This window comes from Marmota marmota, unplaced genomic scaffold (assembly GCF_001458135.2).
Source record: "Marmota marmota marmota unplaced genomic scaffold, marMar, whole genome shotgun sequence".
In the NCBI taxonomy this organism is placed as follows: Eukaryota; Metazoa; Chordata; class Mammalia; order Rodentia; family Sciuridae; genus Marmota; species Marmota marmota.
In genome coordinates this window covers 54,930,644-54,944,798 of record NW_026000037.1, presented here as the reverse complement: position 1 = coordinate 54,944,798, position 14,155 = coordinate 54,930,644, and the positions used below count along the sequence as shown (strand labels likewise).

At 39.1% G+C, this 14,155-nt stretch overlaps 1 protein-coding gene across 1 annotated transcript in view; it reads left to right on the top strand.

Moving 5' to 3' along the window:
* Stk39 (serine/threonine kinase 39) overlaps positions 1-13,902 on the top strand; it is a 234,037-nt gene extending 220,135 nt beyond the window's left edge. Inside the window, exons 17-18 of the mRNA XM_015479274.2 lie at positions 3,769-3,833; positions 12,366-13,902. Coding sequence (XP_015334760.1) covers positions 3,769-3,833; positions 12,366-12,440 — 140 coding nt within the window. The 3' untranslated portion in view covers positions 12,441-13,902. The remainder of the gene's footprint in view (positions 1-3,768; positions 3,834-12,365) is intronic.
* The last annotated feature ends 253 nt before the right edge of the window (positions 13,903-14,155 follow it).

The window sequence follows — 14,155 nt, the reverse complement described above, 5'->3', positions numbered from 1 at the left end:
CCTTATGTGCATTAATCTAATTAATCCCAAGACAACCCTATCAGATAGGCACCATTAATATCTACATTTCACAGATGCACTCATGCACAAAGAGGTGAGGAAAACCTGCCCCAATTTGGGGACATTACACAGCCCTTGGTACGAGGCAGGATTCAAACTCCTTTGGAGTTCAGGTTCTTACACACTGTGCAATGATGCACACCTCACTGCCTCTCTTGAAGATAGGAGCCTGGGCATTTAGGGAGAATAGTGGGGCCAATCTCTTAATCTCAAAGTGAAATGAAATAATTTTACATTGGTGTTACAACAGTGCCCCTGAGAAACACCCTTCATCTCATCTTGTTTTCTCCTAGCTTAGAACTTGGGTTGTCTCCATCTTCCTTTGTCATTTCATGCTGCCTTTTCTGCATCAATGTGATGTTCAGAGCAAATGTTTAGGGTGTCTCTTTGGATGAAACAGTATTTTGAAGTCATCACCTTGGTGGGTCTCCCAGACCATTCTTGCACCTTATCCTAGAATTTCTTACCATTCTCAATACCTCAGACTCAGCGTCTATTGGTCGTCTTTTCCCTACAGCTTTTGTTTGGAACTAGCTTGAACCAATTGAATTAAATCACTACCTCTAGAATATCACTAATCTATGGGTTGTTGTGAATTAAGCTGGTATCTGGTGAGAAAAGGTGTCTTTTGACTAATTACTAGAATACAATCACAGGCTATATATTGTCATTAAGTAACTGTTACTTTTCTACCTGTCAAAATGTGGAGCATTTGAGTAGTACTAGGAATCTGTGAAGAGAACAGTGTCTGAATACCCAACTTACTTGTCCAAGGAAACCTGGGCTGCACTGCATGCCCATTGATAGATCACCTCAGGACAAACTTTTTTCCTTCTCTGTTTAACAGATCCAGGGAGGGCTGGAACATCAGTGTTTAATCCATGTGGCTGTTAATGATACTATCACAGTTTGATAAAGTCTAATACCTATCATACCTCAGGCAGCATGTTTAAAAAAAAAATCAAATAAGAACTTGATCCCTGACAGGTATTCAGTCCTACTGTGTGATACAAGGAAACAAAAACAGCAAATGGGGCTATAAAGCCTCAGTCCCTGGGCCTTCAGTGTATATTTTATTGTCCACATTTTCCCAAATGAGAGGACAGCATTGTCCCCTTTCACTTGGGCCTGAAGTTCTGAAATCAGTGGCCTGGGAAGGAGGAGGAGAAGGGCAAACTCAAAGAAGATAAAAAAGAGTCTGCACTAGAAACCAGGGCAGTGAGTTTTATTTTGGAAAGCTGGTAGGGTTTGGCAATGAGCCTATGGCCTCTGAGTAAACAGGTGTCTGAAGCCCTTAGTTTTTGGAAATGAGTGTCCCTCAAAGCACCAACTTCAGTGTTCACACAGCCACCAAAAGCCCTCAAATCACAGCCAGCCCTACCCAGCCCTTCCTTCTCAGCTCACGTTCCAGGTAAGGAGCATTTTTATTTTTGAAATCCAGGTGCACAGTGAGGAGAAGGGAGAAAACAGTGACACCCATCTTTTTAATGAGCATTGCTACTGGAAGAGAAATTAGCATCACCCTGAATTTTATGTGATGTCAGTTAAATGAAGGTGTTTTATAGCACTTTACAACAAATTAGAATCAACTAAATTGAAAATAAGCCTAGCAGCTGGGATAAGTAATCAGGTAAGTGGCCAGTTTTGCTATTTTTGCTCTGAGCTGAAGACAGAATTTGAATTTCTAATGTCCTAGAGGTGTGGGACTCACAATTGGGGAGCCTGGATCCCAGGATGATTGTTTTAGATGCTATCAGCTCAGTCATGCCTTCCAGTCTCCAACCTGCTTAGCCATTCCTTGGAAATTGGCCCTGGTACACACGCGTGTGCACCGCAGAAAGGATTGTGAATTAGCGTAGGACACAACTCTGCTTTGGGCTGAACATTAAAGAACAGCCTGGAAATAGACAACCCAGAACTAGGCAACAAATCATCCACATTAGCCAAGAGACTCTAATGAAAGGACTGAAATTCTTATGAAGATTTTGTGGCTATTCGCAGAACCAACCCAAATTTGAAGAACTGTCAGAACACTTTTATGTTTTAATAAAATGGGTCATGTGTTCACGTACTGTGGTTTGCACATAGTCAGAATGCCTGACATCACTCACACTGGCCTTGGCGGACAGAATTTTAGAAAAGGACTTTTTACTTCAGGAGCCAGTATTTCCTACATGAAGTGCCAGAAGATTTTAGCATTTAAAATGTGTTCAGGGAACTATTTAAATGCCAAAAGAAGCTTAGTGGTGATAACTTTTCTGGGGTAGGTGGCCTAGCATATACCTGATATATGTGTGTGTGTGTGTGTGCGCGTGTGCGCGCGCAAGCTTGTCTGGGCAAAAGAAAAAAGAAAATGATGGGGCGTGGGGAGGTGGGCGGTATTGGTGAAAGTGTAGCCCTGCAGATTGCTCAGAATGGAATTACCAAGAGGGCAACAAATGAAGATAAAAGGATGCCTGTAATTATGGTTTATAAAGAGAAATAGGCCATATTGAATATATAATTTTCATTTTTTTCCTCCTCTGCAGCTGATGAATTAAATGAAATAAACTAATCTGCAGAAAATCCCTGTACTTAGGGTGTTTTCTGTCAGTCTCAGAGAAAAATAAAATTTGCACAGATTTCCTCCTTCTTTCTACTTATAAACTTTCTATTTGAGTCTCTCTTCAAAATATTTCTGAATATTCTTTTCTCTTAAAATTTCTTATATCAAAAAAAAAAGTTCAGAGAACTTTTTAGATACCCAGTTGCTAAAGCAGCAGATGATTTTTCTCATGACAAGTAAAAATGATAATCAGGACCTACTCCCCTGATTTTTCCAGTAGTAGCTTCCCTGAGCAGTAGCCTTAACATGACTCTTCAATAGATTATCCTTGAAGTTTGGATATGGAAAGAGCAGAGTTTTAAATTGCCACCATTATTACCTTTTGATAATTCTGCTTGTAAAGAGTGCCCTAAATTAGAGGAGTAACCAGGAAAAACTGATGTGTCTAGTGAGGTATCAGACAGACCCCAACACCATGGAGAGCAGGACAGGGGTCTCTGATGATTCCTGCTGACACAGAGAACAGATCTTCAGTACTGAGCTCCTGGCTGACAGCCTCCAGCACTTGACCCTGTTCAGCTGACTTGGGTCTTGTTCAAGGTGGCACTTCATTGTTTTGACAGATCACTGTGCTCTGAAAGCATGAAAACATACCGAGTGGTAGAGGTTGTCCACTGCATTTTGTTGCTCTGACAAAAATGGGAGCACAGAATTGAGTAGATTTACAGGCCAGGAGTTCAATGTGCTGACCTGTCATTTCCTGAAAAAGTTTTTTGCAGTTCCTCTCCTCTTTGTTTTTGTACTGCCCTCTCCTGGCTAATAAGTTTTTTAGTAATGAATGTTTAGAAAAACCAAATGGTTGAGACTCTGAGGGCTGCTATCATTTCTACTTTCCATTAGGAAGGTAATTTCAAATTTTTTTTATATGAAATGTGGGGTTGACATATAGTGATTAATTCAGATGCACACAGATACAAGATTGCTGAAATGATATATCTGTATGAGAGTAATTTGGTCATTTATATGGACTTTGTAATGTCTGTGAAAGAAATGATTTTACCGTTTATTGCATCATTAGTCAAATTTTCTCAATTACTGGTGTGAAAATACAGTGTCATTAGAAATAATCTGAACTGTTTTCCTCCATGTTCTGTGTCTTACAGTGGCTGCTAACTTACAGAAGATCGTAGATGATCCCAAAGCTTTAAAAACATTGACATTTAAGTTGGTAAGTGGGAAGCTATAGTAAAAGGGTAATATTTTGTCGTATTGTTGACATTAATAAGTAATAATATAGTTCAATAAGCTACTCTATAATTTTGTTGTTTGGGGATCGGTGTTTGCTTTCATCATTATTTCTCTGCAGCATTTGGGAACATTTTCTGATCATAAGTAGACGTTTCCTCTGCCATGAATAGCCTCATTCTTCCACCATCACATCTTGGACTAAAGAGTGGCCATTTAGGAATCTTCAAACCTGCATGTTCCAGTTGGCTTTCAGTTTGTGTGGCAACTTGACCAAACAGACACAATCAAAATCAATTGAGAGCAATACTCTTTACTAAAGCTCTCCTGAGGTGAAAGCCAAGTGGTTCCAACTTTAAAAAATAGAGGCTGATTGTTGCAGAAATGGTTTAGGTAATTGGAAGTGATTGCAGAACAGCTCACCCCGAAGTCTGGTGAACAAAGACATCACCTTTTACACTCACCTTTCAAATCACAGTACAGGTTTTTGTAGAGAGCAGATATTCCAACAATTTTTATGCACTAGCAGATTTTAAACTTAAAGACCATAAAGCCATGGAGCTACAGAATCCTGGGGTCATTGTGATAAGAAGAGACGATGGTCATGGCTGGAAGTGGAGAGAAGACCAGATATTCAAAAGTGACTTGTTTCCTGAAAAGTCTTAGCAAACAGTACATGAAGGCCAAATAAGTGGCTCATTTTAAAATTATGAATTAATCTTATCAAGAGCCAGTCAGAATGCCACAAGCAATTTAGGATTTGGATCACCAGCACTTTGCTGTTCACAGCATATATTGATGAGCTGTCTTTTTTGTTTCTTGTGAAAATTAAATGGAAAATGTGTGTGGCCAAAAACGCTAAATGATTAGTTATAGTAAATGTGAGCCTAGTGCTAATTAACTTTCTGGGTTTTGCTTCTCGTCTAATTTCAGATAACTAGACTGTGTGATAAAAGAAAAACACAAAAGATTTTTCACAGCAAGAGCATATCTGAAGACATTCTTTTTTCTTTTGATAATAAAAGAACATTTTGTTCAGACAGAGTGCTAGATTAACAAATTGTAAAAATCCATCTTCTAGTTTGGGACCATACTCTCACTTCTACTGTGTTTCTAATTTACCTGTCATATAAATGTCCCTTTATTCACTTTTTTATACCATCTCTAGAACATTTTCCTGATTTGGGATATGTAGACAAAGATAAGCATTTGAAGGTTTCACATTGGCTGCTGTACTGTCTTTAGGTAAACGGGAAGAGTAATGTAACACTCTCCCTCATCTCCTTCTCCAATCAGTTTATAAGTTTCCTAGATTCTCTCTCCATTTTCTCTGCTTCTCATCATCTCCATTTCTAGCACCTTAGCAAGACACTGTCATCTGCAGAAACTGGTCTTTCTGCTAACACTTAGCCAGTGCCCAGCTAAGTGTACTGTCTGCATCTGTAACCAGAGAAATCTTTCTGCAGTTCTAAAAAGTTCCAGAAATGTTAACAGCTCTCCTCTTCTCAAACCCACACCCCTGAACATGCTTTGAAGCCCCCCTGATCAGATCTACCTTTAGATCCCCTGCTGTGCCTTGTCTCTGGTTGTGGGTCCCTTTGCATCTTGGGAACCCAAGGCTCAGTGGAGTGAAGGTGGCCAGGATCATAAGATACAGGCTGCAAATTCAACTCCAGTCTAGCCTCAGAGTTCATGCTCTCAACCACTATTTACCTCTAGAGGCAGGCCTCCCAGCCTCATGGTTCACAGTTCTATTTCTTTGTGGATCCACCTTCAGATGACTGGACACATTGACATCGGCTGGGACTGGGTCTCTTTGTCCTTAAAGATTGAGTAACACTGCCTAGCCTGGCACAGTCCTGGAAACAAGTCCATACATGTGTTCCGTCCCATTGCAGCCTGATGGTGTCATTGTATGATGCTCTTGTTAAATGGAAATGGATGGCTTTTCCCCTCAAAGATAGTTAAATGTGTTAAATAAAACCAAACTCAAGAGTGACCTTCTACTTCTGTCACTTCACTCTCTATCCAGCCCTTGTTAGAGCCTGAGAGGGTTTCTTTGTTGTTATCAGCAGCCGGCCAGGTTGAAATCCACTTGACAGAGCTAATTTGAACTGATTTTTGGCCTGATCTTCTGTAGGCCACTCACATGCTGATGAAACTGCAGAGATTCAAATGCATTTGCCTTCATTCATCAATTTGGTTATTTTATTGAAGAATAAAAGATCAAAGTAGTTCAGCAGCACTTTTCCTTGTAAGCTGCCACCACTGGTACACATGATCCTTTTATCTCTCAGCTGTTTATCATGATTTTAATCTCAGAGGTTTCATTGCTCTCTAAAGGAGAATGACAGGGGCCTGAAAATCTTCTGAAGAACAGCAATATCTTGATACTATTTTTTTTTAACCTCACTACACCAGGGCTTCACTTAGGACCATGGGGGTGCTTTAAAAAATAAAATCACTAATGCCCAGGTCCTATATCAGGTCGCCTGATTATTTTGACGTCACTTCTTGATGGTTCCAGTGTTTAGCCCAGTCAGAGAAGCCTTCCATTAGGAGATGGCTCAATCACCATCATCTCCTCTCACCACCATTTGGTTCAGGTTTGGAAAGGTGTCTGTACTTATGTGATATATCTGCTTATATAAGAATAACAATAGCCCAAAGGGGCAAGGATATTGGTTATATAAAAAAGTGCATTCTTTTCCTTTTTCCTGCCCAATTAGATTGTTAGCCTCTTAGTTGACAGATAAGATAAAACATAGGGCTTTCCTTTGTTGGTATGGCCAGGGGCTGGAGGATCAGATTCTTTCTTCACTTTTAAGGAAAGTTAAAAGTGAAGGCATGGAGGGCATTTCAGCTTGGTGTGAGCTTTGAGTTTTGACATATCACTGCACTAGCCTTATGACAGGTTTTTACAAATATTTTTATTTTTTAATTTCATACCTTGTAGTTTTGTAATGTATGTGAAACTTGCTGCTGTATGTGAAAATCTTGAAATTATATTGGTGAAAATATGAAAAAAACTATATTTGATTTTCCCTTAAAAGAATACCCATTGAAATATGTGTAATTACCACCCAATGGGTGCACGTTTACATGAGCTTCATAGATTTTAGTTGCTGAAAACTGATAACATTATATGCCTTGCAGTTTGAGATTTCATAAGCATTTTAGCAATTGATGACTAAAAGACATATTTCTAGAGGTGCTCATGTGTACTTAGAGGCTGAATGACTGAATCAATAGTTCCCAAAGTGCAGGTAAAGTTGAGACCAAAATGGAGTAAAACCACCTAGGAGTTTGAACTTTCTGCACATACTGAAAGGAGAGAAAGATGTGACAGTGATCTTAAGGGAAACTGCCAGTTCAGGTAGGTCCATGAGGCAGCCCTGTGCCCTGTGCCCCCTACACTTAAGTCTGTAACAGTGGCTCTGCAAGGGTGGCTCCCAGACAGGCAGAGTCAGCTTAACCTGGAAATTTGGAAAATGGAAACTTGATAAAGATTCAAATGCTCAGGCCCTATCTGGGGCCCAAGGAGTGGGAATGCTGGGGCCTGAGCACAAGGATCTGATTCTGATGCAGACTGGAGTTCTAGAACTGAGGCTTTGTGAAAGGGAGCTTCATGCTTTGGGATGCAGGGAAGTACAGCAGTGGTTCTCTGCTCGGTGGCACCTTGGAATTACTTGGGGAGCTCAAAAAATCTTAATTCTCAGACCACACCCTAGACCACTTCAGTAATAGCCAGCGGGATAGACACAAGCATGGGCGAATTTTCAAATTCATCTGTTCCGAAGTGTGTACACATTTGGGGTGGGGTATCCTTCAGATTGGTACTAAGCAACCACAGCAAGTTTGCAGGGCACAGACCACACCATTGGCTTGGAGGAGGAGTGAGAAGGGATTTTTTGAAATCGTAGTAAATACTTGAATGATGACATGCATGATGTCATACGCTGTCACACTAAGTACCTGATAGGGTACTTTTTTTTTTTTTTGTAGGGGAAGCAAAATTTTACTTCTACCCTCTAAGGGTTTCTTGACTAGTCCTAAGAATTAAATTGATAATTAAGAGGAAAGCACTCAAATTTATTTAATATAAGCTGGGTATGGTAGTACACATCTGTAGTTATAGCTACTCAGGAGGCTGAGGTAGGAGGATCACTTCAGTCCAGGAGTTCTAGACCAGCCTGGGCAGCATATGAAACCCCATCTCAAAAAAAAAAAAAAAAAGAAAAGAAAAGTTTAACATAAGTTTTGGGAACTTTCATAAGGAGAGGAAGACCCAAAGGAAGCCATTAGAGTTGAACTTTATATATGCAATTGGACGAAGAACAATAAACTGTGAAATCATTACAAGGTAAGAGGGCTTGGAGGGAGATAGTTAATCATGGAAAAGTGACTAGGAGCATAAGGGTTAGTTTAACAAGGTTTGTGCAGGTTGCTCTTGGCTTTGACTCCCTACCTCTAGATCAGAGAATCTTCTACCAGGTGCAGGGCAGAAACCTTCCACGTGGGAGTTCCAGCTCCTGTTTTAGGAAGGTCAAAATGTACTCACTGCTCCTGCTGTTGTTGTTTTTAAAGAATCATTAATTTAAAACAGTCAACATGCCAGAGGGCATATTTTGGGGTGGCACAGCAGTCTGAACTCTTCACTTCTGAAGCCAAGGTTCACAAAGCTGGGTCTCTAGCTTCTGAGGTTCCCTTAGACCCTTCCAAGGGATTCTGGAGGTCAAAACCTTTTTCATAATACTACTAAGATGTTACTTGCCTTTCCTACCGTGTTGATATTGGTGTAAAAGCCCCAGTGGGTAAAACTGATAATGTCAGCACAAATCCAGGCTGTGACATCAAACTGTACTGTGGCCATTGCTTGCTTATTCACTCATTCACTGAAAAAAGTGAAGTCAGTTTCACTTAGGAATTTTCCTAATGAGGCACCAAGTGTTTTTTGTTTTTATTAACTCTCAACTTGAGGACGTGTCTTTTTAATATTCTGTGTGATGAAATGGGAATACTTATTTAGTATATCGAATTACATTGACAATGTCTAGCAAAAGCCCTTGTGAGATTGATTGGTTGTGAGCTCAGCTAGCTTTTGTTCTGTTTTGATTTTGGTTTTGTTTTTGTTTTTCATAAAACACCTTTTTCCTTGGAAGAATAACTGACAATCTGTTATTATTCATGCTCAGGTATTTGGCAAACATATTTTGTTTTTCAAAATGAACAAAGTAAGGTTGACCCTTAAAGAACCTGACAGTATCTATTGCCAATAATAAATTTGAGCTTTCAAGCAAAAACATAATTTTGGAAAACGTGTATCTGCTTGACATCCCCCCAGTACCTAAAAGAATTTTCTGAAGAGATTAGCGATGAATAATATTAATGAATATGATTTGTTGACATTGTATAATGAAACTTTCATATCGTATCATGAAAAATGTCAACATTTGGAAGATCTGCAAAATGCAGTGAAGCTTAAAATTCATGCACAGGTAAAAGATCCATTTAAAGGGCAAGGGAGACCAATGGATTTTAATGGAACAGAAGACGAAAAGTTCAATGCTATGGTTTCAGATTCCACGTTGCAACTAACCTTTAGGAAGTTTTGGTGTAGTAGCCAAGAGATATCCACAGCTGTTCAGAAAAACCATTAAATACCCTTCACTCTTCTAACTACATATTTCTGTAAGGCTGGTATCTTCTATTAAGTAAGACACTAAAAAGTTTGCAATATGGAAAACAATGTCAACCTTTCCAAGGTGTTTTTGTTGGTGGTATTGCTGTTTTGTTGCTGTGGGGGGGACATGATCATTTTTCATAAAGACTTTATGTTAACATGAAGTGAGTTTATCATTTAATGAATTTGGTAAGTATTTTTTTAATTATTTAATTTCTAAGATAGTACAAGAAATGTAATTTACATAAACATGTTTTGGTGTTAATATGATTATATTATTTTTTAAATATCTTAAACATTATTTTAATAATTTCACAATATTTTAACATTAATTTCTAAGTGCAATAAATAACAACAAGTTTATTGGTGTCCTCATTAATTTTTAAGAGTACAAGGACATCCTGAGATCCAAAAGTTTGACTGGCATGCAGAAAGGTCTTTGGTCCCTTGTGTCCCAGTTTCAGGACCATTTGCATGTTGCCCTTCTTTGTGTTGGAGTCTGAAAGAGACTTGGGCCCAGCAGTGGTTAGAGGAGGGCAGAACGAGTGCTTTGAAGCAAGCAAACTTACATGGCCTGTCCAGGAAACTGGCATGTCATTGGAGCTACTAGGCCCCAGTAACCCAGGGTGGAATGGGCCCTCTGGGAAGAGTCCCGTGGTATGAACCTACTGTCACTCCCAAGTCCCACTTCCAGTGCTCGCCACAAGAGAGGATCTCATATTTTTTCTTTGGTTTCTCTTAAGAGTAACTACTATTGGATCTTTCATTTTTACTCGTCATCATTTTGTCCTCATGATATCCACATTGCCAAATCTCTGACGTAGCTTTGAAACTTTTGACAGACTGTACACTTGCCAGTGACCTGACCTGACCTTTTTTCATCAGCAGTGGCAGGGGTTTGTCCTTAGAGGTTTGTTGCTCACCTTCTCATCCCACAGATTGTCTCTGCCACAGGCAGAGGGTTGAATAGGTGATGTTAGCAGGAGCCATGCAGGACAGAAGAGAGGGCTTGGTGGGTAGGTGAAGAAACTGTGGCAGCAGGATAAGAGAGCAGGTGAAGGTTTCACTAGGGATCATTGTGGCTGATACCACCAGGAAGTGTCTCTGTTGAAATGCCTGCTTGTGAGACACGAAGGAGCCCTTCTGATCTTATTGCCCCTGTACCTCATGGAGACCTTATCTGTCAAGTGAAACTGGAGATCTCACTGGACAGGCACAGATTGGATGCTTTTCTCCAAATTCTAATGTTCCTACCTGTTAGGCACCTAATTTTCTTGCATAAGCATTAACAACTTACACTGAATGTTACTTTAAAGTCAGTTACTTAAATTTTTTTAAAAAAAATTTAAAGTATGTTCTAGTTGGCTGCTTATTTAATGGAAAATGCTACAGCTGATAAAGGCTGGTTTTATGTTCTATTTATTCAAATATCCAAAACCACATACAAGCAGCTTAATTGTGGTGATTGGAAAGGGCCCTTTTCCTTGCAAAACAAATCACTCTGACAATAACTTAGCAGGAATTAGGCCCAGAAAAGGATTGTATAGTCCCTTGGTGATTAATCTTCCATTCCCAGTCACTCATCAACTTTTTTCTCTTGTGGTATTTATATAATGTTTAATTCTGAATCTATGCACTATAGCATGAAGAGGCAGCTTAGAATGATGATCTGAGAGCGGTTGTGTGTCAGTGTGTGTGTGTGAAAGAGAGGGAAGAGTGGGTGACAGAGGAAATAAAAATAATTCAAATGTTAGAGGCACTGAGCAGTTTACAGGGCATTGGCTTATTTCAAATTCCTTCTGATTTTGAAGTAAGAAAAATAATAAAGACTTTGACACTCTATAATTTTCTTCAGTTTAAGGCAATTAATATGTCCTAAAATATGACAAACAAAAATTGTAATGGAAAAGCACTCTAGTATAATAGTCAGCTTGCTGTTACTGTAACAGGAAAGATAACTCACTTATAAAGAAAAAAGGTTATTTTGACTCACAGGTTTGGAGGTTCCAATCCATGATTAGTTGGTCCTGTTACTTTGCACCTATGGAGAGTCTGTACATCATGGCAGGAGCACACAGCAGAGCAAAAATCACTTACCTCATGGACAGGAAGCAAAGAGAATAAGGGCCCAGTATCCCTCTATTCCCTTGAAGGGCATTCCCCTAAAAACCTAACAACCTCCCACTAGGCCCCACCTCTTAAAGGTTCCACCACTGCCTAATAGCACCTCCCTGGGGACCAAGTCTTTAACACCCTAACTATTGCAAGTAGTTTTCCCTGTAAAACTTACTCTCTAGCATTTAAATAGCAGTTGTCAATAATGAGCCATGAAATACTGGGTGACTCCCTCCTTTCCTCCCTCTCTCCTTCCCTCCCTCCCATCCAAAATTTATAGTGGAAGTAATGGGAGTAAAATAACAAAATTACTTTAGTGACCTATTCAATCTCTTCTGCATAGTTAGACATTGTTGTTTTTATTATTACAAAGAGGATCTAATTAGAAAGTATCTTTAGAACAACTGTTTAGTTATTGAAAACTCTCAAGTGCATCCTTTGGCAGTCATGTTTCCTTGGCAGTTCAGAGCTGCAGGCCAGGGTGTGGGTGGCACCTCTGCTCTGTACTTGATGGCATGATGACCAAATTCCTGACAGTAAAAGTCATTCTAGAGGGTGACTCTTGGGGGGAATCTCTCCTGGAAGAGACGGGGACACTTGGTCCCATTACAAACCATGCCTTTGTTTGGATCTGCCATCGCATAAACAAGATTTTAAATACCCACAACAATGACAAACCAGCATTGAAGGTTTTGTTTTTTTGTTTCCCTTTTTCAGGCTTCTGGCTGTGATGGGTCGGAGATTCCTGATGAAGTGAAGCTGATTGGGTTTGCTCAACTGAGTGTGAGCTGATGTATGTCCCTTGCTGTCACCCTGATCTGTCGTGGCCCCCCCCCACACCCACTTCCTGTCCACTTCCTCCCACCCCCTCACTCCCAGTCCCAGCAAAATCAGAAGATTGTGAAGAGGCTGGCTTCAATGAAATGGGATAAAAAATAATTTTTTAAAACTTACAACACTCCGAGTTCTGCTTTATTCTCTAGCAATCCACTGTATGAGAACAAGCAAATGCTACAGCTGCCTGACTGTTGCTGATTTTTCCAAAAGCTATTTAATATTCTTAGCATTCAATTCGGATAGCCCTTAAATGAAAAGAATCTGAAATACACTCAGGTGGTCCTATTTACTGGCAACAAAAGGAATTTTCTATCAAAAGCCTATTTCTCCTTTCATTGTTGTAATTTCTGTTATAACACTTCAATTGTACATCTGACAATACTGCCTCTTTTATGTTGTACTTAGAAATTAATATACTTATAAAATTAAGATTTATTAGCCAAACTTGAATTCTAGTTTTAAAACTGACTGTGAATTTTATTTTTCATATATTTATGCATTACACACCTTAGCTATAAGAAAAAAAAAGTTTTTTGATTATATGCTTCTTGCAGTTAATCTCTTGTTATTTAAACAAAAAGTTTCAGGTCTATCTTTGGAGTATTTATAAATTCTAATTTTTGAAATGACTGAATTAGGAACTTGGATGCTTATTCTTTTGGCTTGTTTGCCTAAAAACCAATCCACAATCTGATTGTCTCTTGGGAGAGGGAGGTGCCTTGCATAATTTCACATGAAGAATGTGCCTGAGGCTGCTTTCCTCTGGAATAGTCTCAGATCTAAAATTTCCTCTACATAAGGTGGCATATGTAAGATCTGCTTAATTGGAACGTTTAGAATGCATAAAAAAAATGTTGCCATTCTGTTAGGTTGCTAACTGTAAACCCATCTCTGATTTGGCCCTCCTTAAGAGATAGGATTTGTTATTCTAAAGGTGATAAACTTGAAAATATCAGAATCTGAGTTTTACTTGAAATTCTGCAGAATACCTAGATGGAGTGAAAATAATAGAAAGGGTTTTGTGCAATGACTAAAAGGTAAAATGCTGTTAAGTTTCAAGAATAAATACTTTCAACCCAAGTAGCCTTCTGCTTGACTATATATTCTGGAACTAGTACACCTTAGGATTTTCACAATTGGAGTCTAAACTTTCAGGGAGGTGGGCTCCCAGGATGGCACCATGGCTCTTTCCTAGCTAACCCTAGATACGGCAGCTCTTTAATGTACTTTAAAAAGCAAATATATATTACTAAGGACAAAAAGTTATTTATAATTGCCTTGTCATAATTGTTAAGGTGTTCTAGAGCCATTTGCATACAATTTAATGTAATTTCATTCCATTCTATTGTTTACACAACGATTACTCAAAGATGACTGCAAAGGTAAAAGGAAAATAAAAGTGTATTGCACAATGAAACTGTGTCACATCTTTTCTTTCCTCCTTTAGGTATTATCTGCATTTTGCTGTAATGATATTTAGCACTTCCATAAAATACATAGTAAGAATTAACTAGTGAGAAGTGCCCTAGAGGAAGAATAGGGCATGCATCCAGTCACAGAGGATTGGATTTGACAAGAAACTCAAATTGGCTTGAGGAGAGAATGAAAGGCAAACATCCACACTCTGTGTAGACATATTGTCTTTGAATTAAAAATACAGGGCTTCAGGG